The sequence below is a fragment of the Lepisma saccharinum genome, chromosome 24, assembly GCF_977018435.1.
Source record: "Lepisma saccharinum chromosome 24, izLepSacc3.1, whole genome shotgun sequence".
In the NCBI taxonomy this organism is placed as follows: Eukaryota; Metazoa; Arthropoda; class Insecta; order Zygentoma; family Lepismatidae; genus Lepisma; species Lepisma saccharinum.
This window is the reverse complement of record NC_139252.1, coordinates 40,064,248-40,092,201: the sequence shown is the minus strand read 5'-3', so window position 1 is coordinate 40,092,201 and position 27,954 is coordinate 40,064,248. Positions and strand designations below refer to the sequence as shown.

The 27,954-nt window shown below is 36.5% G+C and overlaps 1 protein-coding gene across 14 annotated transcripts in view; it reads right to left on the bottom strand.

Moving 5' to 3' along the window:
- The window catches only part of LOC145978331 (histone-lysine N-methyltransferase 2C-like), a 184,919-nt gene that overhangs the window by 140,441 nt on the left and 16,524 nt on the right, over positions 1-27,954 (bottom strand). For all 14 annotated transcript variants that reach the window (XM_083110895.1, XM_083110904.1, XM_083110906.1 and 11 more), the window contains exons 7-19: positions 24,782-25,054; positions 20,893-21,012; positions 20,179-20,345; positions 19,445-19,635; positions 17,763-17,908; positions 15,972-16,084; positions 13,885-14,121; positions 12,621-12,827; positions 11,736-11,917; positions 5,400-5,564; positions 4,079-4,245; positions 1,869-2,060; positions 36-239 (exon numbers count right to left, since the gene is read on the bottom strand). In XM_083110895.1, the coding sequence (XP_082967021.1) occupies positions 36-239; positions 1,869-2,060; positions 4,079-4,245; positions 5,400-5,564; positions 11,736-11,917; positions 12,621-12,827; positions 13,885-14,121; positions 15,972-16,084; positions 17,763-17,908; positions 19,445-19,635; positions 20,179-20,345; positions 20,893-21,012; positions 24,782-25,054 (2,364 nt within the window). The remainder of the gene's footprint in view (positions 1-35; positions 240-1,868; positions 2,061-4,078; positions 4,246-5,399; positions 5,565-11,735; positions 11,918-12,620; positions 12,828-13,884; positions 14,122-15,971; positions 16,085-17,762; positions 17,909-19,444; positions 19,636-20,178; positions 20,346-20,892; positions 21,013-24,781; positions 25,055-27,954) is intronic.

The window sequence follows — 27,954 nt, the reverse complement described above, 5'->3', positions numbered from 1 at the left end:
TTCAAATAGAAACTGTACATTTACACATGACATACCTAATCTTTGTAGATTTCTTTGCCTTTTCTTCCTCAATACCATGACTCCAGCTTCATTTAACACAATGGTAAAACCTTCTGGAGGTTCAGGGGGCCGGCCATCTTCCTTAGGTGTCACAACCATTCCTTCCTTATAAACTTCATGGGGCTCTTCCACCGCATCCAGTTCTCCTTTGCTGCTATCACCATGTTCCAAGGAATTATCTGTATTTAAAGAAATACATAGGCTCAATTAAGACTATTAGAACCATCAAACAATTCAATACAAAATCAAGATTGGTTATTTTTATCTTTTGATCGATGCAAGGTCAGCATGAGCTCCATTGCCACTGTTTTCTGGCTTTAGACTAGAGTCCATTACTTTTTCTCTTGAAGTAGCTCCCAACCTACCCTCATAATGTTGGGTCATAACCAGAATTTTGATAGAGATTCCTGGAGCAAAACGCAAGCGCACTAAGCAAGCTACATACCAACAAGACAAAATGCACCTATAATTCTAATTTCCATACTTACAAAATATGTTTAACTTAGGGATGGGCTGATATGAAATTTTGGCCAATACCGATACAGTACCGATATAAAATTTACCGATACCGATCTGATATAAAATTAGAAACGGTCCTTGAAGACCCTGAAATTTTCATTGATCTCTGTAATAAATGTGTGTTTCGAGCTGATTGCAATGCAAAAGAAGTTGAATATTTAGACATTCACTTTTTCAGAAAGTAGGGCATGGAGATTATCCATAAAAATTACAACAAAATGACAGAATTTTGCACTAAATTATAAGATATTTATCGATATATCGGATCGGTAAAATAATCGGTAATTTTACCGATAAACCGATATGCCTATATCGGCAGATACCAATAGAGTACCGATTAATCGGTCCCATCCCTAGTTTAACTTATTAGCGGAAAGTTTGGTATTAAACAAGAGGTTGGTTGATAACTCAATGATAACTTTGGACCGAATGCCAAAAACCCAGGTTCAAACATTGTTAGACATCTAATTTATAATAACTTTTCATTAGGTTACTAATATTCGACTGGAAGGCTATTCCAGTTTTTTTTAAATATACTGTGCAATTTTATTTATTTAGTTAATTTGCAAAAATATCAAAAACATCTACTCTCCTGCCAGGTTTCAAGTATTAAAAGATTGTAAATTCGACTACTACAAACAATCTTGTTAAAAAACAATACAAACAGTATAATACGACACACACTAAAAGATTGCCCAAGCTTTCAACTCCACCTCAGAGTTATCATCAGGGCTAGCCGATTATGATGAAGACACAGTCGAGGTTCTGATGACCAAAAATTCACAAAACAGGATGCTCGTTACGCCTGATGATAGCAGGATACTCTCATCCGAGATACAAACTTGGTCATCGGAACCTCAACTGTGTTCTCCTTGCAGTTTCTCAACCAGAACTGATGATGAGTCCGAGATGGAGTTGAAAGCTTGGGCAAACTTTTAGTCTCTCATATCATGCTGTTTGTGTTGTTTTTAACAAGAATGTTGCCAGCACGTGACAAAAAGTTTTTTAATGTCATAATACAAACAATTTGTTCCACATCATTATGTTAAAAAAAATGCAAATTTCCATGTAATTTTCATGTACGCAGGGCAATCACGACATAAATTCCACTCTCACATTTACTAATGTGACATTTTTCTCCAAAATCTTAATGTTCGACATGAAAAGTCATTACATCTCAATGTACATTCAATTAGTTCATTATTAGTTGTGTTATTACAGAGACTGTGGAAGGGAAATTTAAAATTTTCCACCTCAGTGGCAAAAAGGTTAAAATATTTTCACCTCACCTGCACTCTCTCCAGCGACAACATATTCAATGGTAGCCATAATCCCAGCTTCTGTATCTGCAGATGTTGAAACCTTTTTCCTCTTCTTCCTTGGTTGCTCAATCGTTAATGCTTTTATCTGATGCATTCCCATCTCAGATAGAACAACTCCATCCAATAAGAACTGAGCCTGAGAGTTGAATTTTGGTGGTTCTAATGATAAAAATATATATGCACTTAAGTCAACTATCAACACAAAAATTAAATTGATCATATTGACATGCAAATCAGGTGTAAAGCTGTGCATCTAGAAACAAAGAGAGCAGGAACAAACTAGAAATTTTTGTCAATGCTGGGAAAGTACAGATATAAAACCTACAAATTCTGATGTTCTACTGATTTATAGAGGCATGCATATTTCATTTTTGACGAAAACATGAAATGCGAAATAACACATTGTAATGTTCATTTGTCATGTTTCTGAAAGGTGTAAGGTGCATTTTCCTACACTGTCTTGTCACGAAATTTACCATTTATATACAGATGCAACACTTTCTGAAGTCAGAATTATCCTGTGAGTTATGCAATTCACGGAAAATTGATTAATTCTGCTGTAAATATTTGAGAAGCAAAAATGAACCCCTTTATACAGGAATAAACTTAATATTCTGGTAATGATTTAATGTGCTATTTGAAGGGATATGTTTGTAGTAAGTGTAGTTTTTTAATCAAATTTGGGATTACATTTACATTTTTAAAACCAAAATGTCATTCTATATGCCTATATGCCGCTTCTTTACCGCTGTAACAGCGAAATTTCATTTTATTTACCGCTTTTGAAACCGAAATTGACTTTGTTTTTAGTTTTTCTTGTATGTACGCATTGCTTGCATTATAGAATTATTTTCCTGTAGTTTATGGTTATTACAAGCATAAGAAAACAGTTTTTCTTTGTGACGTTTCAGGAGAACACACACTCCTTTCATCAGACATTTACTTTCATTTTGTAATAATGCACTTTTTCTGACTACATATTTGGAATCAGCGACCTCAAATTATATAGAATCAGTTAAAATATCTAAGTCAGCAGAAAAAAATATTTCATATGTAGACCAGTGTTATCATTGTATGAAAATGCATGCATTCGTGTGAAGCGTGTGTCGCAGGATTATTTACACAAAAATCGTGTGGAACCTCATGGTGGATATTAACTGACAAGTGACGCTTTCATTAGTTGGTTCAAGTACACATTTATAAAGAAACAAGAATCTTATATATTTCTATATATAATAGTTGAACTGTGTACAGTATGTTACATTAAAAACCATAAATGGTTAAGGAATTATGGTAATTTAAATTTTATTTGGGGTAGTTGATCCTCCCGGCAAATTTCCTCCCACCTGCAATTTCAGGTGCTGCGAGTGTGACCTGTGGCGGGCTTCCTGCAAAATAAGGTGATAACAGTGAGAACTCAGGTTTGAAAGGAAATTGTAGCGGATGTCGCATAGAGATATCAGGTGGATTGTTTAAGCCTACGGGGTGCCGTCTTGGTTAACTTAGGGAAAATACTGGTTGGAGTTCTCAGGTCTCCTGGAGCATCACAAAATGAAAAGCAACTAATGATATGTGATCCGTTAAAATGATTCAGTGAACATCGCACAGTTTCTCTGGTGACTCAGATTACACCGAGAAAATATATCACACTTCTTTCGAATTTCTATACATCATCCATTGGGAAGATGATTATTATCTTTATTACAGCTAATCTACTTATCTCTTGTTTGTCATGCACACTGCCACCTCTCGCTAAAAAAAGAAATCATTGTCTTTGATCGTGAACGAGTGTAATTTCAGAGCTGTCAAGATTTCCCATACAAATGTTCAATGCCCTTCAATTTTTGATTCCGTTGGGTCACAAATGCTCTGTTTCAATGATATCTGAATTCTGTATGGACAGCTTTAGTGGATGATATTTAAGTTTATTTTATTCATGAAAACTGCAGGCTCAGGCAACCAGGATGCAAGCCCTGCAGAAAACGTTTGTTCATTATGAACTTGTTATCTTCCTATTCCACACGAAGTTGTGCAAAAAAAAATTAGATGTCATGCAGAATGGCCCATAATGGAAGTGTATTGTAAATGTGGAATATCACATATCCATACACACTCCACTAATCTATGACAATCAAGTGGGCGATCGCAAACATAGAAATAACCTTATAGTGTTTTACCTGGACTTTTAGTAGGTGTTGGTGGTTGTTTGGGTGGTGGTGGAGGCGGCAGTAAATGAGGTGGCAACACATCCCTTGGTCTACACAAGACACAGGTATACCCCTCTTCAGCACACCTCTCTGCTTCCACTTCAGTTCGAATTCTATCACATAATCCATGTATCCACCTGTAAAGAAAGCATTACTTGGAAATAAGACACAACCGTCACTTGAAAACTGAGGATAAATGGATAAAAATATTAAAATGTAGTCACTACTTGTGTAACAAAATAAGTTAAATGAAAACAAAAACACAGAGTATCAAATAAAATACTGCATGGTATTCTACATTCTAAGTTCACATAAAACCCAAGCAGCTTTTTTTATTAGGCGATACAGTGGAACTCAAATTTTACATTCCCGTATTTTACATTCTCCCCATTAAAACTATTCATGTACATTTTACATTTCTCCACATTTTGAGTTTTTTCAGCTCGATCCCCCAAAATAACATAAAATCAAGGCCCCACTGTAAATGTTCAAAGCAATGAGACCCCCCACGAATACTGTTCACTGCCCTTGCGGTCCTGATCAATGGTTCTCACTGAAATTTAAACCAAGCAGTAACAGCAGTAGCCAAAAATTAGGGTGAGGTGGCAGATGGGAGGGTACATTTTCTGCAGAGATGCAGTCACATTTGATGCACACATAAATGCCATACAAAAATGCATATTGGGACCAAAAATAGCAGTTAGTATAGTTTTTCTTGTATGTTGGGGGGAAGGAGTCAGATTGATCAACTGGGGGGAAGGGGGCTCCTCTGCTGCAGGCACCACAGTCAACACCAAAATTCTGGGGGTTCCATCAGATTTTGAACATGGGGCAACCCATTATGCAGCACCATTTCCAATTCATGTACAGTACAAAAATATATACTTCTCTATGAAACTTCACATTTAAATCGGCACAGAAACTTAACTATAATTATGTTTGAACAAGTAAGGTAGTGAAGGAAATGAAAGACCAACTAACAGTGAGCCAATGTAAATATTTTGCAGCATTAGCCACATTCACAATGCAAACATAAATTACACCGACACAACAATATATAACATGATAGGGTTCTTATTATAAAATTTTTCACTATAAACAAATTGAAACAATGTATGAATATGGAAGCAGAGTATTAATATCCTATTTATTCATCAGGCCTAAAATATTTTGAAGTAATATGACAATTAAAACCGTAATGTTATTGATAGTATAGCATCTTAATTGTTGTTAATTTAATGAGTAAATAAAATATTTATTATTAAATATTATGACTGCGCTTTTACCTTACCTTTCACACTGAACACACTGGATGATAAGCTCTCCCTCGATGTAAGGCTCATTGCATGCTGGACATATTGAAAGGGATGCGCAGGGACCACATTCTGAATAGTTATTCTGCCAGTTACTATTAAACCCTGGATCATTGGAACCACAAACCTGACACATTGTGCACCTAAACAAAAGCAAGAAAAAACTGAATTAATTGAAACCAAGATTATTTCAGAGAAATGCACTACTTATTGCAAGTTTCTGATTTCTTGCAAGCTAAATTAGGGACGAGATAATACCACTATTGATACTGTGAATAATTCCCACCAATACAAACACTTGAACATCGTAACAATTCATAGTAGTTCAGAATATTCAATACCATATTTACATGTGTATAATGCGCACTCTGGTTTTGATGGGGAAAAACTACTAACAATTATATCTTGGGAAAAAACGACTAACAGTTATACCTCATGTACAATGTGCAGTACAATTCAGTTTCAAGAAATGGCTTTCTTAGTTGTAGGTATTAAAAGATGCTACTATGCCAATCAAGAGACCAGCAAATATGTCTAGCTTAACAAAGTTGTAGGGTCTATATTTTAGCCACATTGGTTTGGTTACATTAGTCACAGCTTTTAATGGAGCTTCAGAGCAATAGTTCCAAATATAGTTTATGAGGTATTTTATTGGTTATATTTAGGCTCTAACTTTGGTGTGAGAGTTTTGCTCATTCCTATTTTACTTTTTCTAAAAAAAACATTAAAATATGCTTTCTCCATAACTAATGTAACATCTACACAAGGCATATTCAGGACCCTCAAACTAACAGTTAGCAGCACAAGATTTCTTCCATTAAGGCATTTACATACTCCATATATGTCATATTATTTGGCCAGTAATACATTTTAATTCTTATTTTCTTTTTCCTTATCTTTTCTTTCATCCCAAGTACTATAAAAATCAGAATGTTTTACTGCCCATTCACCATCTTGAATGGAATACTGTTGCCATATTTAGAAACTGTAGAATTTAAGCTTTACAACAATATATAACATGATATGGTTCTATAAACATCAACAATCAATGCAAGAGTCACAAAAATCATGGAATGATGCTGTATGGTTTCATGTTGGCTGTCCGAATTATTCTATGCATAATATGCACCACAGTTTTTGCAGGCAAAAATTTTGGAAAAAAAAAGTGTTCATTATACATGAGTAAATACGATGCAGTCAAACCCCAATTTTTACGTTTTTCAGGCCCCAGAAATAAAAAGTGTAAAATGCGGGAACGTAAAAAGTGGGAAAGCATAAGGGAGGGGTGAAACTCAAGTGTCAGTAAGAAATGACTACATAATAGATTTTTTAGGGGGTATATTGTGTCAAAAATTATTTAACAATGGGAAAGAAGTATGATTATGAATTTCTAAGGAAAAGAGCGAAATCTGCTGTGAAAGTCAATGATGGATTAGCAGAGGACCAACTTTCGAGGGTAGGGAGGGTGGATGACTGCTTCTCACTGCCACCTATTAGATTCAGTTTATGCATCTGATTGTGTGGGATCTACGTTTACTCTGTAAACTGATAATTAGTTGCTAGTTTCAGAAGTATTGGGTAATTGGAGGGGGATCATTTATAGATGGACGTCAAGCATTTTTATGTACTTATAATGGGAATAACAGCAGGGGAAAACCCTGTGATGTATGAGGTTGGTAAGATATACAATTAATTGAGTATTAAATCCTTACCAAAATGTATTCTCGCCTCAGTTATTGATAAAATTTTGCGCAATAACTAGCAGATTGCGTCCCCAATGTCAAAGTGTGTTGCGAACGGGAACTTAATATTAAAATATGTACCCAAATCTGTCAAGCTTGCAATTTCTTAAAAGAAAAATTAATCAGTCAGGAATAAGACAGGAATGTAACTTTTGAACAAAATTATATTCTTCACAAATTATCTAATATATATTTGGAATTCATGGCCATGCCTACGCATAATTTTACAATGCTGTTACAAGTACGTCACAAAAGTACCAATATTATAAGAGTTGACAATATTGTTGGCACGCTTAGATGGGCATATTTGTATTTTCGAAAAGTTCTATCTTCATATCAAACTTGTTCTTTTCTTTGCAGTTACTGTTAAAGTATACAGTATGTTACCAGAAGATTCCAGCCTCCCTTACATGGAGCTGGCTTTTAAACACATATATGTCTGGTTTCTAAGTTTAAAGATCACTTATACTTCACCACTTCTGTTATGTAGATTCCTGAGTATAAAATGATGTTACTGTTTGTTCAAGAACAACTATGCAGTTTTTTGTCCATGATGTACGCTAATTTGGACATATAAAATTATGTTTCATACAATTTTATGACATTTTTCTATTATTTACTAACCCAATAGAATATATTTTGTATGTTTATTGTCCTTATGTTATTGCGATATTTCCGATCTTTGTACAAAGTGATTTGGCAACACTGCAAAATAGCCATGAACTAAGATCAACCACAATTATGCATTTTTCTTTGACGAATTTCATTGAAATGTTAAATTAACTTCAAATTGTGCCTTTTTTCATTGCAAATGTATGGAAAATCTTGTGAAACAACTGAGAGTACTAATTAGCAAAGAAATATTACAAAATACAAGAATTACTGCTACAAAATTTCCCATTCTTTGCAATGGAGCATGAAAATAAATAAAATACATGCCAATATTTTCATTTTGAATAACTTTTTTAATATAACTCCGATAATGATATTTCAGAATCTGTGCTTATTTATTATGGGGAATGCAATGAAATAAAAGCCCCACTGAAAAATGAAGATTTAAATTTCCAATCTTAGCATAATTTAATGCCCATATAACAGTGCATCTGAATGGACTTGTTATATACTGTAATCAGTGTCCTGAAGACATGCACAATGGTTCACATCCCACTTTGAGCTGCATATGTATCCAGTCTCGATCAGCCCAACAGCATGAAGTGAACAAAAAAAAAAACTTTATCAAACTTACGCATTTTTAGACATCACAATAGGTGGATTGTTATCAGTGTCATGTGCAGCACTTTTGAAAGAGGGAGATTGGGGTTAAGTATACTTTTTATAGTAGTCAGCCTTGCTTTGCCATCTTTTCCTGCCTTTGACATTAGTTTTTTCTTAGAAATATTAGCCAAAGAGAGGGCAGGAGTTATGACCCCAGCAACCCCTCTTGGGCACGCCACTGATTGTTATTTTCAGCCATATTAATTGACGATTTATTATTGGATTTAGAATTCTTGTGGAGGGCAAACACCCCTTCCACCAAAAGTTTCCCTGTAAATAACATGTTTTCTTTTTTTATCATCAACGTTTAATATTGCGTGATTTATAGAGGTACATATTCTTGGTAAATAAAAAAGCCAAATTTCGGTACAAAAACAGAGTCGATTTGGGGTTCAAAAGCAGTAAATAATATAACATATCGGTGTTATAGCGGTGAATAATCACATCAAAAGTGCTATATACAATGACATTTTGGTTTTAAAATTGTGAATATAATTCAAAATTTGATTCAAAAACTGCACTTATTATACAAAGTAAACTTATCCCTTCTAATACAACATTTATGTAGTTACCAGAGTATTTAGTTTATTTCTGTGTAAAGGGGTCAATTTTTGCTTCTGAAATATTTACAGCAGAATTAAGCAATATTCCGTGAATTGAATAACTCACAGGATACTCCAGACAACAGAAAGGGTCGCGTCGGTATATAAACAGTAAATTTTGTGTTTAAGAGTCTATTTCACATTATGCAGTTTATTTTGCATTATTTTGTGACAAAACAGGGTAGGAAAATGCACCTCACACCTTTCAGAAACATGAAAAATGAACATTATACCATGTTATTTCATATTTTCGTCAAAAACGAAATTTGCGTGCCTCTAGTGATTTATTTTCAGCACCTGAATGGTTTCGATAAAAAGCAGCAATTATATTATTCTTAGCATCAAGTGCATTTCTTTCCTGCACTGCTCTGTGTTCAAGGTGTTTTATCAGAAGGGAGAACAAGAAAAAATTAGCTTGTCCTCTTTTTTTATAACTCCCCACTTTGTATCTGGTGCTCCTGTTTACAAATCTTCAAATCAAAAGAACCTTCGAGGCAAGATTCAAAACATTCAAAACAATGCCGTTTTTCGATCCATCAGAGTGGATGAGTCATAGCTCTGGAGCCAGGAGACAAAAATAAATTGGCGCCTGTTGCCAGCTGCTCACAGTAACCCATCTGACCGGTTTGTAACAGGAGGGAGGGGAAGGGGGATGCAAACAGGTGGTGGAGCGGCGCCAATGCAGTTTAACAAGTCTTATCAGAAGTGTGCTCAGTCCTGGCCAAATTGCAGAAAGAAGGAAAGGGGGAGATTACTGCTGTCATGTCAATGCTTCAGAGATATGAGCAAGATAATTTGGGGCATTTAAGAAAGAGAAAAGGGCTGAATCCTTCAATTACTGCACAGCTATGCACAGTGGCAGATTATGGGGGAAGATGGGAACCTTTTTTTTTCTCCTTCCTCACTCGCCCTACGCTATGTTCGTTGAATGTGCGTATTCAGGTTCAAAAGCAACTACGTAATTTTAGACGTCAGAGGAAAGAAGACAGGAGATTGCTTTTTGCCTTTATGTTAATTGGTTAAGATGTCTCGTGTAAGGGGGCTTTCACTTCCACACGAGCAAGAAAATCAAGACAGAAATACTTGGCACTTTTCAGTAATTACAAGACTAGTGATGATACCATAGGGGGCATGAGAAAGCAAATGCCCCCTCTCCTAACGAGAAAAAGGTGAAGGTTCACTTTGCACCATGCTGTGATCAGTGATGATGTGATCAGTACCATGCTCTGGCTGACCTTACCGCACATATTCTTCGATCTCTGCCAATTTGAAAAGGGTGTTATCAGCACCAGGCTTGGGCAGCCTTTACCCCCCAATGTTATCCCCCGGTAAAATTTATTTCAGGCTGGGTGAGCTCCAGAGCTGCTTAATGTGGCAGCTTATTTCACCACCCCAAGAATCGAACCCAGGTCTCCAGCATGGCAGTCAAGACACCCTACTGACAAGGCCACCATGGCTGCCCAGCAAAGGAGAAGGAAGGAAGGATTCCCTACAGGTTTGGGCAAAGAAGCGAATGGTGAAAGTCCGGTTGTCAATTTTCCACTTCCATTTTTGTGAAGGGCGAAGGGTGAACAAAGACACCTCAGTCACACACGTTGTGCCCAAACTCTAAGGAAGGCAGCATTTAGCAAGAATCGGTTTGGCAACAGTGCGCTTGTTGTCAGGATCGGCCAGTTTCATCTTCACGGAGAATGCAAGAAGTGCAGTTTTCCTTTCCTGTCCGTCAAGGGAGGTAGGAAAAATGAAACTGGTGCACCTCCCCCCGCACAGAACCATGCCTCTTCCCTCCCTCCTCTCGCATGAAAAACTTAACATCTGGAAGTTCAAGGTCGCGAGGTGAATAAAACGGAAGGAAAAGGAAGGAAAAGTTGCCTGGACAACAGACCAGGCTTCTGGCAAATTTTACATCAGCACTCCTTGGAAAACGTGTAAAGCAGGAAACAGGAGTTAGACATTATTTAACATGGCCTTTTGCCGAGACCTGGATGGTTGAACGTATTAAGCAGGAAAACTTATAATGCGGGAACGTAAAATCGGGATTTGACTGTATACACATTTTTCATTGTAACTACGGGTGGCCAAGTAGTCTTTCCAACATTACAAAGGCTTGTTACGAAGAAACTATTAGAGTTACAGCTGCATGGCTTGTGGCAAAAGAAACGGAAACTAACAAGTTCCCCCCCCCCCGAAGTTTTTGTTCTAGGTAGAGGCTCTGTTGGTATAGAAGGTGCTGCAATCGCTAGAACTGAAAATGGTGCCAGTGCAGGAGATAGCTCAATAATGTCTTTTATGGTATCATGAGATCAAGTCACAGATTGTTTTGCAGCAAAATTTTTGTAATCAAATGGTAAGACGTCCATATTCCCTTCTAAAATGAATATGGGATGAATACTTTTTTTTTTACATTTATAAACATTCTGAAGTTATAAACTGTTACAATGTTTCCGTTTTGGTATCAGTGAAAATCAGGAAGAGTATCAGCATCAATGATGGTATCGCATTTATCCTAAACTGAATACATTAACAGTACCATAAATATATTAACTCTCACAGGAAAAGAAACAATTTTCAAAAAAATACAGAACATCAAAAGAATTCCTAAAATTTGAAACAGAGTAGAATCCCAACGTAAGACCTTAGCAAAAATTTGCCACAACAAAGCAAATCTTCAGCATGCAATGAAGACTTAACTCACCATTTGCACTTCCAATTCCCATGAGGAACATAATCTAAAGGTGGATCCATACAATAAATGTGATATGAAATATCACAATCATCACAGAGAATCAGTCTGGCTTCATCATTTCTTTGTCCACAACCCTCACACACAGTGCAATCTAGGCATCTCCAACCTTTTTGAAGGATTACCTTTGTAACCTGAAATAAGAATGACCAAAGAAGAATTAAAGACCAGGCAATGAAAATACTACTGCAATTAAAATATATGTGTGTTTCTTCTAAATTATTCTCAATTCGGAGATTTTAGAACACAGGAATCAATTATTGACATAGAATCGCATTTGCCTCTCACATTGAAATAACATTCTAATGTTGCTTTCTGGTACAACTGGAACCAAAATGTGCTGTGTTGTGGTTCTTGTAAGTTTGAGTTGCATCTAAGCTACATAGGTACAAATCATCATTGTAAAATATGACTTCACATGGGAAACATGTTATAAAGTTTAAAATTTTACCTGACCCCTTAATGAGGTGGAAGTTTAGAGGGCTGTACAGGCTACTTGAATGAAAATGTTGGCACATGGTGTTACTCTATTCTGTCCCCATTCCTAATATATGCATATACAGTGGAACCGGAATTTTATGTTTTTTACAGGACAAAGACAAAAAACTTAAAATGTGGGGGAAAATCCTGGAATTCTAACATATAGCATTATTGGGATCCTGAATACGGAATATAATTCAAGATATAAAATTATGCTTCCACTATATATATAAAGCAATATTAAAAATAAAAATGATCACTTAAATTGCTACATTATTTCAACATTGAAATTCTAAGTGCTGTGAATATCTTAACTGCTGTTTGAACTATCTTTTTGTAATAAAGGAAAACACTTACCTTAACATTAACACAGTATGGATGGTAGCACTGCCCACACTGTGAACATGAAATAAGACACCCTTCCTGGTCATTACCAAGGGCTCCGCACATTACACAAATATCCTGGTGAAGAACGAACTTATCTTTTGATGAACACAACACTAAACGATTCTCTACACCAGGCTCTTCCTCAGATTTGGATGACGAAAAATCTGCTTGCGGTCTCTGTAACAAATTATTTTCTCTTATGAACATAAGGTCAATACAATATTATATTACAATATCTGAGACTACGTCTTAAATCTATAAAAGCCTCACGTCATAATCCCCCACAAACCTTACACGTATGCATACACACGCACGCAACCAAAATACAGACGAGGGTAAAAATGAATAAATGAATATAGACATCCATATTTTACTTGATGGTGGAAACATGAAAGTAACATTAGGAGTGACATTTGTGTTTTAAATATATGTATTTTCTATTATTCACTGTGGAATGGCATAAAATTAGATAGAAAATGCAAAATGATCTTTTAACCAAAATGTCTTATCTGAAGGAGCATTTATTTGCTGACTGCACATTATCCTACATACCATGCCACTGATGAACTGTAAATTTCTTTGTCAATAATTACATAAATGAGTATAAAAGTTTCCTAGAGTTAAAATGTTGCAGCTTGACTTGGTTAAGTTTCATGGTAATATTTATATGCTCTAACATTTTAATATAACTTTTTATTGAAATTTTTAAACTCTTGAATTAAAAAAGCAATGAAAATGTACTAGGGATGGGACCGATTAATCGGTACTCTATCGGTATCGGTCGATATAGGCATATCAGTAAAATTACCGATTATTTTACCGATCCGATATATCAATAAATATATGATAATTTAGTGCAAAATTCTTCCATTTTGTTGTAATTTTTATGGATAATCTCCGTGCCCTACTTTCTAAAAAAGTAAATGTCTAAATATGCAACTCCTTTTGCACTGCAGTCACCTTGAAGCACACATATATTAAGGAGGTCAATGAACTTTTCAGGTTCTTCAAGGACCATTTCTAATTTTATATCTGTACTTTATCGGTATCGGCCAAAATGTCATATTGGCCCATCCCTAAAAACGTACTGACTTCAAAAAAACAACGTATGTGATAAGGAGAAACTAATATATGTATGTGAAATTTACCATATCAGGAAATTCTAAAGCAAACCCAACTATGACAATGTGTTTTTAAGTTAAAGAATCTGGCGACAAGTTTGAATAGTACTTACTTGCAAACCAAGACCAGGAACGCCAAATATTCCTCTCATCTTTGGTTTATGAGCACGCCTGCGAGCAAAATCTTGAATCTTCTGTTTCTTCTGGAAACCAACCTTTCCAGGGCCCCCTTTGCCCAGGCTTTTTGGTCTGTTGCTGCTGGCTAAGCCCAATTTCTTCTTTGCTATTTTACTTGCACAGAAAGGTTTCCCTTTCCCCAATCCAACAGCCTTCACTGGTGAATCATCATACTGCAAGAGAAATTTACATTTCACCATCAAACTGTCACATCAGTATCTTTAAACATTTAATAAAATAACATTATGGTGTTATAGCAGTGAAAAAACTGATCGCAAGCAGAATATATAATGACATTTTGGTTTTAAAGTTGCGAACGTAATTCAAAATTTGATTTAAAAACAGCACTTTTTACACAATAAACATAACCCTTTTAATAGCACATTTATGTAGTTACCAGAGTATTAAGTTTATTCCTGTATAAAGGGGTCCATTTTTGCATCTCAAATATTTACAGCAGAATTAATCCATTTTCCATGAATTGCATAACTCGCAGGATAATTCAAATATCAGTGCCACATCGGTAAAATTCAAAATTTCGTGTTTAAGAGCCCATTTCGCATTTTGCACTTCATTTTGCTTCATTCCGTGACAAAACAGGGTAGGGAAATGCACCTCACAGCTATCAGAAACACTAAAAATTAACATTACAATATGTTTTTCCACATTTAGTGTTTATTCAAAAACGAAATATGCATGGCCCTATATATCACTCTAAATCTTAACTGAACTATGTGCATTTCTTGTTTAGCATATTATGATTTAAACGATCAAAAATAATTTTATTTAGTACAGATGAATATGAGAAAAATATGGCTGAGTCAATATCACTCTCAATCAATATCACCACTGGTGATATTCTTACAGATTTCCAGCCATACTTGAAAACTGTAAGAGTTCACAATAGGTCTCAATGTCTTAAAATTTTAATCTATAAATTTTCCACTTTAAGTATATAACAGGAAACTACCACTGTTTTGCTTTACAATTTTCATAATCCCCCATAAGATATATTTTCCAATTTTTGTGAACTCCGTGAGACACTAGTCCTAAGGTTAAATTTCAACCAATACTTTCTGATACCATTGGTTTTGGGCAATCCTCACATCGATATTGGCTCAGGTAAAAAAAGTTAAGTGCTCCCCTGTGCTCAGCACCACACCATGAAGGCGTAGGCGTATAGGGGGTGTGGGGGTAATGCCCCACACTTTCTTGATCTGGCCGTGAGTGGGGGTGATGTAATCAGCATCACGCCCCCGAAGAGAAAATATGTGTGGGTAAAACTGGAAGCATTAGACAGAGTCACTGAGTTTTGTTTTTAAGTCAACTTTATGTACAGAAAGGCTAATTGTAACTGTTTAAAGTGGGATCAACAGGTATCGAACCCAGGACCACTTGATTACAAGGTGACGACGTTACATTGGAAGCAGAGCTACAGCAGTAAAACCAAGACATAAAAAAAAAAGAGAAAAGTTGTAGAAGCTGTAAATGGGAACGAAAAAAAAAGACCTCTCTAAAGAAAATAGGAATCAAATGTCATAGTATGATTTCTTTTACTTCCATAATTATCTATAGAGTGAAAAAAATATGGTCTTTATCTTGCAAAAATGAAACTAAATGGAATATGATAATGTTATGAATGTTGTTTCAACTAATCCATCTCCAAGTTATACCTAAAGATGCATGTAAGAAGATCAATAATTCTTGAAACTCGCATATAAACACAGATATGTACAATAACATTGCCAAATAATGCATCACTGTGGGTACATTAAGTCACAATCAAGGTTAAAATACTGATCAATCAAGTTTAAATGTACATGAATCCATGAGTATAACTTAGCATGAATTGATCCAGCTAAGTTTCATGTGAAGTAAGGAGAAGAAAAAATTAAAAGAAGTGTCAATGCAAACAAGAGACGTCACAAGTCTAAAAACTGTAAATTTACAATTATAATTCTGAGATCTGTTCACAATGCACATAAATGGAATGAAATTAAAGCAAAATAGCTTTCTTACTTACCCTATCTGATGTCGACTGTTCCACTTCCATACTTGAAAGGGAATCATCAGCCATCAAGAGGCTTTCCTGAGAAGTTGTCAGGAGGCTCGACTCAACACTTGCTTCCTCCATACCTGGAAAATAATGACATGTAAGTAACATTGCTTTGTAATAATTAAATACATGAGTATATTCTCTATGCATTGCATGCATTAGCTACATGCTAAATTCTGTATTCAACAGGCATTTAAGAGCCAAGATCTGTCAAGCAGTTTTTCAATGGATAGCACAAGGTCAGCATACTGAAGCTTGTTACTGCTGTTCTCTTATTTTCTAGTAGCTGTTTACCCTCACGATGGTTCTAAACCTGGCACTGTTCAGATCAAAGGAGTAATCAGCAACAATTCAGCTATATGGCAATACTCAGTATCAGCTGTAAGGAAGATGATTCTGGAACTCACTCACTTCCTTTTCCAAACACTATCAAAATAGATTACATTTTATTGGTACTGGCTGATTGATGTTATCAGTAGGGCCACATATTATGATGAATAGAAGACCATGATTTCAGTACAAAAACTAGACATATTTCAGGATCAAAAGTGGTATATAAAATGGCATTTCAGTGTTAAAATGGTGAATAAACCCATTTATTTGATTTTAAAAACTATACTTATTACACAAAATAAACATTTTCCTTGTAATTGCACATTTATATCGCTTATAGAATATTAAGTTTATTCCTCTGTAAAGGGAGTCAATTTTTGCTTCCCAAATATGTACAGCAGATTTAATCAATTTTCCGAGATTTGCATAACTAACAGAATAATTCAGGTGCCAGAAAGTGTGGTGTAGGTAAATAAACTCTAAATTTCGTGTTTAAAAGAGTTTATTTCGCATTTTGCACTTTTCGTGACAAAAAATGTTAGAAAAATCCACCTCACACCCTTTCAAAAATATGAAAATTCAATTCCCCCCGAATATTTGGTGTTTTCATCGACCAATGCACATGTGAGGAAATGCAACTGGAATTACCAGCCATTTGTAACAGTGCATGCTTCACAAAGGAAATACGTATACCCTCTAGGTATCAGCATCGGAATGTATTGGTTGGGGTTTATTTATGGATACTTGAGTTTTAAGCATTTTGTGGATTCTATGAAAATGCTGCTGACATTTTCATGGAGCCTAATTATCCTGAAAATTATGCAAAATTCAAAACTTCCATTAATTTAGCATCATTTTTTAAAAAATTAAATTAAAAAGTAAAGTAAAGTGTTCCCCTGTGCACAGCACCACGCCATGAAGGCGTATAGGGGGTGTGGGGGTAACGCCCCACACTTTCTTGATCCGGTCGTGAGTGGGGGTGATGTGATCAACATCACGCCCCTGACCGCCTTTACCCCCCAGGGTTTCCCCCAGGTACCCATGTTATTCGACGCTGGGTGGGTGCCGGGGCCGCTTCCACCGTTAGAAAAGTTCCCGGATTTCAACCGGCCGGGGATCGAACCCGGGACCTTGAGCGAAGAAATTGATTTTATGTTCAAATGACAGCTACTTAATATTCCGATGTATATCTTTAGAGACACAGCCACATTGACTGAAGACTAGTTGCCAGACAAAAAGGAGGAAGCAAACGACTTGACAAGTTAACCTATTTCTAATTTTAACATACGTTTTAGCATTTTTTACCAGTTTTATGGGTTTTAACCATAAATAACAAAGCCTTTATAAAAAAGACATAACAAAAACTTGCAAGGCTTGCCAACCAATAAGTTTATAGGTTTCTTGTTAACATAAGAATGTACTTACTCTCCCTCTTTTTAATCAGTAGTTGTCGGCCAACCTCTGTTAAGCTCTTGCAATTTGGACAAACATATTCATAATCCGGATTACTCTCCTTCCTGTGTTGATACGTTGCCAAGTCAGCTTCTGAATCGCACTGACCATGTACATGCCTGCAAATTGAAAATTTTAACTATAATATCAATATAGATATGGAGCCGAAAAAATCAAGGCAGTTCGATAAAGAGGTGAAAAAGTTGATATAAATTATGTTTCAATTGCCACATAGGTTCAGAAACTTGGGAAATGAAAAAAGGTCGAGAGGAAATATGCAGAAATGAATTTTCTAGAGAGTATAGTGGGAAAGGAAAGACAAGGTATTTGCAATTCTCTTCTTTTTTGTTGGTTTTCTACTACTTTTGGCCATCACTATGGCAGGATGAATGATGCTTTGATAAAAATGACGAAGGAACACACACTGGGCAAGGATGCAAACCTCCAAGTGCAAGAAGTGAACCAACTACTCAACTTCACTATGTATGCTTGATCATTGATGCATCTACAACAAGGCATATACTGAGGAAGCCAGGGAAATGGCGAGAAGACAAAATAGAGGAGATAAAAATGAAGTGTTGGCAATATCAGAGAATGGAGGGCAAGCTTTCAAGGAAGAGATGTTAAAGTAAGGTTGTGACAGATTAATCGGTATTGACTAATATAGGCAATTTTACTGATTAAATTTCTATAAACAAGAAACTTAGTGCAAGCAATATTCTAGTCATTCTGTTATTATTTCTATGAATATAACAGTATATTGATATTGTACAGCAAATCAAATCCATTGAACTGTTGTAATTATATGCATTAATTACATGAATGAACCATCCACCAGCATCATAGAACATTTGTAATTTTAGTTGTGATAGAATATCAGTTATTGGAAGGGACACAAATTTATGGTAAATATAAAAAAAATAACAAAAGCAGTATAAAAATGCTACATCAGAGTACATAACAGTGGCGAAAAAAAATTTTGGGACCACACAAGAAACAGTTCTAAATTGATAAGCTCCTCCAATTGTATTTCTAGATAGTCTGGATAAATTTAATTGTATCTATTCATGAATACAGTGTCCTAATTTGCTTAAAATAAAGAGACTCCCTTTACCACTTCACATTTTGATGTACCTCTGGGCAGCCTTCCAGGCACGTGGGAGGGAATTTCTAAAATGCACCATTCAACTCACCCTGGTTGATTTCATGAGATGTATAAGGTTTAGTACAATTTCTTCTTCACTCATTCATACCAAATCAGCAACACCATCATGCAGTCTCAATTGCAGTTTTTTTTTTGTTAATAATTTGCAAATAAAATTTTGCACGTATTTCATCACCGGGGATGCTATTTTATTTGGACAATCCTATAAATTGCATCAGTTTTTCAGATTTTGCATTTTTTGCACGTTGCAAAAATTCACGTTCTATTTGAACAAAAATTTTGTATCTGATCATCTCTACAATATACAGAGATTACAGACAAAATCAGAAGAAAATCACCATGGCAACTGTGAAACATTAAATCTACTTGGGGATTATCCAAGTTACTACAGAAGAAAATCTCTAAATAGAGAAAATAGAACTGTGATGAAAACTAAATTAATGAATCCTTAAATTCTTCACACAGAGGTAAGAGCAAATCAAGAACTTACTTTCGACACAATCCACACTGCACCATTTCCCTCTGGGCGGCTGCTCTGTACGACCTTCCACACAAAGGGCATGCCAAGCCTTTGTTCCGCTGTTGGTAGCACGAGTCGCAGACAGTGAAGTGTGCATGCCAACGAGATGAATGTCCCAATCCAGGTCTTCTCGCCCCACAATCACTGCAAACTCTACAGTTCTGCAATGGGGGGGAAAAGGTCATGAGAAATAAAGTTATTATAAAAGATGTACAACAGTTAGACTATATTAAACTCACAAGTATTACAAGTTATAAGTGAAACAAATAATAAAAAGGATCATCTGCTAACTTACAGCATGTTTAACCTGATGACATTTGTTTAATTTTGAAAAAGCTTGTCATATTGCACACTTGCAACATCCCCTTACAATAATGAAGAAGAGAACGGAAGAATTAAAATACTTCACCACAAATTGTGGTTTTCTGCAAGTAAAAGATTAGTTATATAAGAGAACAGAGACCCACCCAAGCAGAACCTGGAGGTAGTAATGTGAAGTAAAATATCAAAATGTCTTCAAAAAAACCTTAGCAAATATACAGTTTTACAGCACATGCACTTTTTACTTTTATCGTCCTGCTGAAGCAGGATGTTATAACATTTTCTGGTATACATTCTCCCTTGTATTATAAGTGTTTTACGCACATTCCCCTGAAAACATATGAACATATTACTCATAGGAACTTGAAAAAAAAACAACTTACCATGCACTTCCACCCTTGCTTTGGAACAGTTGCTACTGCTGGTCGTATGCAGTATGAGTGATATGCCTTGTCGCAAACTTCACACAAAAGCAACCTTGTATCATCATCCGGCTGACGACACACTTGACACATTCTGCAGTCTGAGCACTGCCAACCAGCGCGAACAGCTTCAAACAAGAAATAATAAATTAATATGGTTGCTCACACCAAATTACATTAACATGATCAAGAAAAATTCACAAACATATTTCTTTAATAAATTCTATTTGATAGAAAGGTGCATGATATGTAGTGTTCGGCCATATATCGTTCAGACGATTTTGGTGATATATATCGTGTCAGCGATACATCGTCATGATATTTGGTGATATTGCGGAGATGAATCGCCAATATCACAATACGAAAAGAATATTGTATCGTATTGTCTGCGACGATATATCACGATATCAAATTTCCGATATCATCCATCCCTAATGCTATGTCACGATAGGACATACTCCAGTCTGTAGTTTCTTGGCTCATTTACATTACTTGGGAAAAATTTTATGAGCTTTTGAATATGCATTCAGACAGTGTACCAATTTTTCCATAGCCAAAGTAAAAATACTTTTCAGATTAGACTGCACAAGTAAATCTCAATTATATATTACTTGGAGCATGGTTAAATGTCAAATATTGTATAAACAACATACTTCATGTTAAAAATTAACATACCTGGTGACAAAGCTAAAGGAAGACAGTTGCCATGATAATGACGACCACAAGACGTACACATCATCAAGTTACTAACATTGCCCAGTGCATAACATTGAACACAAACAGTCTCTCCGTTGCCTGTAACAGAACAGATACAGTAATCTCTGATGAAAATAATCTCCATGAATTGTAAACATTTTATGAAATTCAAAATCATGACAAGCATCCCAAGCACAAGCCCTGAAAGTCACAATATTCTAGTAATTTTCTATCAATAATGTAAATTCCCCAGTAGTGTGCCATAATTAAATACTAGTAGTTAAGCAGTTTGTAATTGCACAGAACAATGAAGCTAAAACACAACAGCCATCATATGAACAAAACACAAAAATAAAACACATAACCAAAAATTAGATAAATAAAAATAATGTAATAACTTGGCTAAATCTCAATTGATATATGCAATATGCTGACAACACGGTGAACTGAAATGTCTTGAACCATGTGCTGGATAAAAAATGCTCTTTTTATAGAACAAAGTACTGTAATTGCTGGTGTATATGACACACTTTCCTCCCTTAGAAATAGGTCTGAAAAACAGGGTACATCTTAAAAGTTAGACAATTTCTTTCTTGTTTCCTTGCGGTGTGTGACGAAGAATAAAATGTATTATTCTCTAGTTAGAATAGGTAAATTACCTGTTGAAAGTGGACTTATATATTACTTTGTACAGTCAACTCTCGATTCAACGACCTTTCACAGTTCCCGGAAAAAGGGTCGTTATTTCGAAGGGGTCCTTATTGGAATTTGCCCCAATTTTCTGCTTAAACGAAGCTCAAAGGGACACAAAGATGCCTAGGAGATGGTAACACCATTTATCCTGGTAGTTATCCAACCTGTTATGCACAGGATGCGTGTTGTGAGAAGGAAAATAGAACATGAAAACGTTTTCACAAAAAATAATTTAAAATAATGTTACTTTCTTTCAATTGTGCACAGTCGTTGCTTTCCAGGAAATTCTTACAATTATAATTCATGAGAAACCCGTTTGCACAGAGACCCATGGAAAGGAAAACAATCTCTCCCTTATTCCAAGCGAAACTCTAAGAATCTTGACACCAGTCACACTGGCGCCAGCAGAAGTCGGGAGATAATAGGGCAGAATGAATGTTGGATTTTATACGGGTCTACTGGAGCATTGTCTGTTACAAGATTAACTGGTAAGATTAGATCTCTCGGGAGAAACAACACAACCCTTCTAGGCACAAAAAAAAAGGCGGGGCTGTAATTTTCGTTCTGGTTCGGCTGTGTAAAATACATCGCAAAAAAAAAAAACACGTTTTCTTTGCTTCAACCAACTTCATTCACCCTCCCCCCTTCCCCATTCAAGGGAGCAGCCCAAACTCCTTTACTTGCATTGTAATCCAGTGTGAAAAAGGAAACGTGCAACTTGTTTTCACCCAATGCGTATTCTAGGACAGGTCATTAAACAGCATCCCAGTTGTAAGTCATTTAGGTTTGTAATTGAATTTCACTAAACTGTATATTTAGTCCCGATGAGCCCATCAGCATAAAAGGAACTGAAAACAAGCTTTATGAAACTGCGCATTTTTACATATCAAAATGGTAGATCGTTATTTACTCTCAGGTTAATTGATGATTTAATGTTGGATTTAGGAGTATTCTCGATGTCAAACACCCACTCCTCCAAAAGTTTTCCCCTTGAATAATGTCTTTTTAATCTCGGGGACCATTCCTATAGAGCACTTTTTTTTTCTTCATGAATGGTTCTGAAGAAAAGCGGATGCGAATTAAATTTACAGTTTTGTTTATCAGAAGGTGTTTTCCTTTCTGGAGATGGAATTTTGTTATCCTCAAATCAAAACAGCTTTGCGAGATTCAAAACAATAACTTTGGATGAGTCATCGCTGTTATCGGCAAGCAAGGGCTTTGCAGACGCTAGACAAAACACTGGTGCCAGCTGCATCGCAGACCCGCTGGAAGTTCGAGCAACAGGTGGCGGAAGAGAAAAATCCCAGCATTTTAAAGATAAGGCAACTGTCGAAGACAGAACTTTTAACAGCAGTGTAAAGAAGAAAGAAATGACCCTTGCTTTACGTTTTACCATGCAACAGACAATAATACGGGTAATATTTCCTATGCAGACAACAGCATAAAAAAATACCTGAATTCTGCAATTATCAACATTGCACACTAGCGGCGGATAAGAAGCTAGGAAAAGGGGGGGGGGGTCATTGTTTTTTTTTACTGTTTTGTTCGTTTTCAAGAATATATCCAGAACTGGTTTTCCCCATTTTAGACGTCAAACGAAAGGAAGAGGGGTGGGTCCACTTCCACCCTCGCCTGTAATCAGCCCGTGTGCACACACAAGCAAGAAAATCCCCCCCCCCCCCCTTTGCTGACAGGAAAAAAGGGAGAAGTCAGTCAGCCAACAGAACACTTTTTTGGCAGATATTACGACACAATTAGGAAAACGTATGAAGTGGGAAACGGGAGTTATGATGCACGTAAGATCGAAGTAACCTGGATGACAACGCATTAAGCGGGTTGACGATCTTTAGTTCGCCTATGTGGCTTTGATTATCTCTAATAGTTTCGCTTTTTTATGAAGTGTTGCAGGGAACAAAGAACACGTTTTGAATGAAAGCGGTTACTGGAAGTTGTCGGCTACAAGGCCGAGAGTTGCTCACTCACGGGAACCTATTGAAATCTAGGTCAGAGCTGGACAGATGGGACAGACTTCCAGGCGCCACGCATCTGTATTTTGGAACATTCCTGCGATCTTATTTCTCAAGGTGGTGTATTTATCCATGAAACAGCTTCACCTGCCATACACACTGGCAAAGACTGCAAGTCCAGCAGTCATTTCGGGCTGCTCCTCCCCTCCTCACCTGCGAGTTTTCAGCAGCTCTTAGGACAAGGAAACAAGTCAAGGTCGATTTAAAATAACATCCAAGCACATTCGATCTTCTCTTCTCGCGTATCCAAGAGAAAGCGTGGCAAAACAAGCCTGGCACGTTGGGTAGCGGTCGTCGGGTGCGGGGTAACATTGGTGTGCTTGAGGGAAGGGAGGGCAGAGGTCAAGTGCTATTGGATATCACTCAAGCATGGTGTGGTGGTGTCTATTTTTAGTTCAGACCCAATTGTGAGCGGTAGAGCGCTCGTGAAGGGAATGAGTGGGGGAAAGAAACAACGCATTTTTCGGCCGATATCCTTCAATTTTTCAACTTTTTTCCCAAATTTTTCAACTTTCTCTAAATTTTTCACGGTTCCCTGGAAAAGGGTCGTTACTTCGAGGGGGTCGTTATACCCGGGGTCGTAGAATCGAGAGTTGACTGTATTTGAAATAATGTAAAGTACACTAGACTCTCGCTAATCCGGCCATTCCTTGCACATATGGGTGCCGGATTCGCGGAAGTGCCGGATTATTGAGGGGGTCGGAAATTACGTACTACTATGTAGTTTAAACACATAGGGACTATACAGGCCGTACTTTACGTGTTTCCTTTTTAGAAGCCATAATATGTACTGAACTTGACTGTAAGAAAGTCACAATTTCAAATACTGTACGTATGTATAGCATTGTTTAACATTTTTAACTAACAACATTGTTGAACACGATAATTCATTGTTGTGTGCGTCATTTCTGATTGAGTGACTACAGGCCGAATGTGGGCCGGACTATTGAGGGCCGGATTAGCGAGAGTCTAGTGTAATTATAAATTCAGTGATAAAGCTTTTTCCTCAAAAAATGGGTGCATTTTCACACTGGTTATTCATAACATACAAGAACATGATGGATAAAACATATTTACAGGCCTGGTGAACTCCCTCCACATGCATACCCAATTACCATAAAAAAAACAATATATTACAAGGTTCTTACATAAGACACGAACTTGATCCAAATGCTGTGTACACACAAGGATAATGCTCTTCATATCCTGAAAAGCTCCTGATGCAGCTGCACATGGAAAATGGTATATCCTTGAACATCCGGGTACTTTACAACTAATAGATGCCCCTAAATGACCACAGTGGGAACACCTTTGTAAAGAACTCTGCTGTACAACATGGGCCACATTCTGAAACTCCAGGTCTTCAGAACGGACAACACCAGATGACCACAGTGCACAAGATTCATGGACATAAAAATGACCTGGAACAGAGGAAAAATTTCCTTGCTCGTGAATATTATTTTAACACCAATTAAGGTATATGTAACAAAACATTTCAAAATACTACCACACTATGAACCTTTAATGTACATATTTTTCAAAACTGGAAAAGCAACAACAAATAAAAGCATTGTGTAAGGAAAGCACATTCTCTGACTATAACCACACATACATAATGCCTAAAGTATTGGTTGTGTTCCATTGAATTGTTGTTTTAACAGTTAGGCTGAAAAGTTCGTAGGCTAACATAGTAAAAAATATTTTTTTGACAAAATTCGATTTTATTAATCAATATAGTTGCCTTCGAGGGCGATACAACGATTATAGCGGTCATACAATTTTTGGATGCCATTTTTATAGTACGATTTCTCTTTAGCCTCAAAATAGGCCTCAGTTTCGGCGATTACCTCTTCATCAGTGCTAAATTTCTTTCCAGCAAGCATTCTTTTAAGGTCTACAAACAGGAAAAAGTCACTGGGGGCCAGATCTGGAGAATATGGTGGATGGGGAAGCAATTCGTAGTCTAATTCATATAATTTTGCCATCGTTTTCATCGATTTGTGACACGGTGCATTGTCTTGATGAAACAGCACTTTTTTCTTCTTCAAATGGGGCCGTTTTTTCGTGATTTCATCCTTTAAACGCTCCAACAACGCTATGTAATAATCGCTGTTGATGGTCTGGCCCTTTTTGAGGTAATCGATGAATATAATACCATGCGCATCCCAGAATACTGATGCCATAACCTTGCCAGCCGACTGTTGCGTCTTTCCACGCTTTGGATTCGGTTCATCACGTGCAGTCCACTCGGCTGACTGTCGATTGGACTCTGGAGTGTAGTTATGGAGCCATGTTTCATCCATTGTAATATATCGACGGAAAAATTCGTGTTTATTACGGTTGAATATCGCTAAACATTGCTCCGAATCATCAAAACATTGTTGCTTTTGATCGATTGTGAGCACGCGCGGCACCCATTTTGCACACAGCTTTCGCATGTTCAAATATTCATGCACAATATGTCCAACACGTTCCTTTGATATTTTTAAAGTCTCAGCTATCTCGATCAACTTCACTTTACGATCATTTAAAATTATTTTGTGGAGGATTTTGTGGACTTTTTTGATGTTTTCGTCGGTAACAGCCTCTTTGGGGCGTCCACTGCATGCATCGTCTTCGATGCTCATTTCGCCTCGTTTAAATTTAGCAAACCACTTCTCAACGGTTGATTTTCCTGGTGCAGAGTCCGAATAATGTTTATCAAGCCAAGCCTTGGCTTCAACAGTATTTTTTTTCGCCAAAAAGCAATGCTTTATTAACACACAAAATTCTTTTTTATCCATTTTTTCACAATAACAAAAGCTGCTTCACTCACAATGCTATATCTCACGAACTAATTATCCGGCAGCTGTGAAATTTATACACGTATCTTTTGAAGGTTAGTACTAAGTAAAAATCACAAGGATTTAATTCTAGTAACGCCATCTATGAGTCAGCCTGCGAACTTTTCAGCCCAACTGTTAAGTCCACTTGAAATACAGATTAGGCTAATTGAGACTGGGCCTACAGTTTAGAGTGGGATATGAACCACTGTGCAATGTGCCTCCAGCAGGTACCGAACCAGTGCTCAAGGTAATGACATCAGCACTCATTAAAAGCCACACAAAACAAACAGTACGATACAAGACACTTTAAGAGTCAGTCCAAGCTTTCAACTCCACCAAGTAGCATCTTCTTCGATGTCTCTCGACCAACCTTCATGATGACTTCAAGATGGGAGTCGAAAGTTTGGACAGACTTTTAAAGTGTCTTGTATCATGCAGTTTGTTTGTTTTGTGTGGTTTCTAACAAGAATGTTGCCAGCACATAACGTAATAAGTTTTTTAATGTGACATTAACACTGTTACACTTCATGAATAACATAAATTATCTTTAGCATGAAATAAGATAAGAAATATGAAGATAGGGCTCAACATGTTCTAGCGACCAGCACCACACCTCCTCCACTTTCATTTTCCAAGATAAGCTCCAGGGGTATTTAATAAGTAGCTGTATGGTTTCGGAGCTACTCAGATAAACCAACCTTGAGAAAAATCCCTGGACACCATATCAACATGCAAAGTAAGCTTCTTAGTCTAACAACTTAGTGCTTACATTACTGTGGCACATATGCACACTATTTTGATGTACTGAGATTAGATACAAACTGGAAATAACACATCCTATAATGATTTAACTTGCCAACATATAAGTGCAGGTCTTCACCCATGCATGTTACCAAATGAATCAAGTTTATTCAAAATTGTCAAAGAATAAAATAGAAAGAACATTTTTACACAAAATGTTCCCTAAAAGCAAACCAGTTGAGAGGAAAAAGTTAAATGTATTTCCCGTATCCAAGCAACAAAGACAAATTTCTAATTTTTCCATGACCTTTCCACTCTAAGTTGAATTTCAAGACTTTTACAGGGTTGGTTCGTTGATAGATTTGGTGTTTTAAAGTCCTTTAGGCACAGTAAGGCTAATCGGGACTGGACCTACAGTTTAAAGTGGGATCCAAACAGGGTATCGAACCTGGGACCCCTTGACTACACAGTGATGATGCAATCACTCCACCATCGGGGAGGCCCTGACTTATCCAGGGTTTCCAGGTCAGTGGGAACATTGTATTACCATGAAAACACAAAAATTGCCCATTTAAATTTTCGAAACATAAATTCTAATTACTTTTATGTGGTCAAAAATAATAGTGAGGGCTGAGTCTTTACCACTTAAACCAATACCAGATGCCAGTACTCTTTCCAGACCCTTCACAATAAACCGAAATATGAATACGCAAATATTCCCCTGCAATTATATGCATCAATTTACAAGAGTTTTG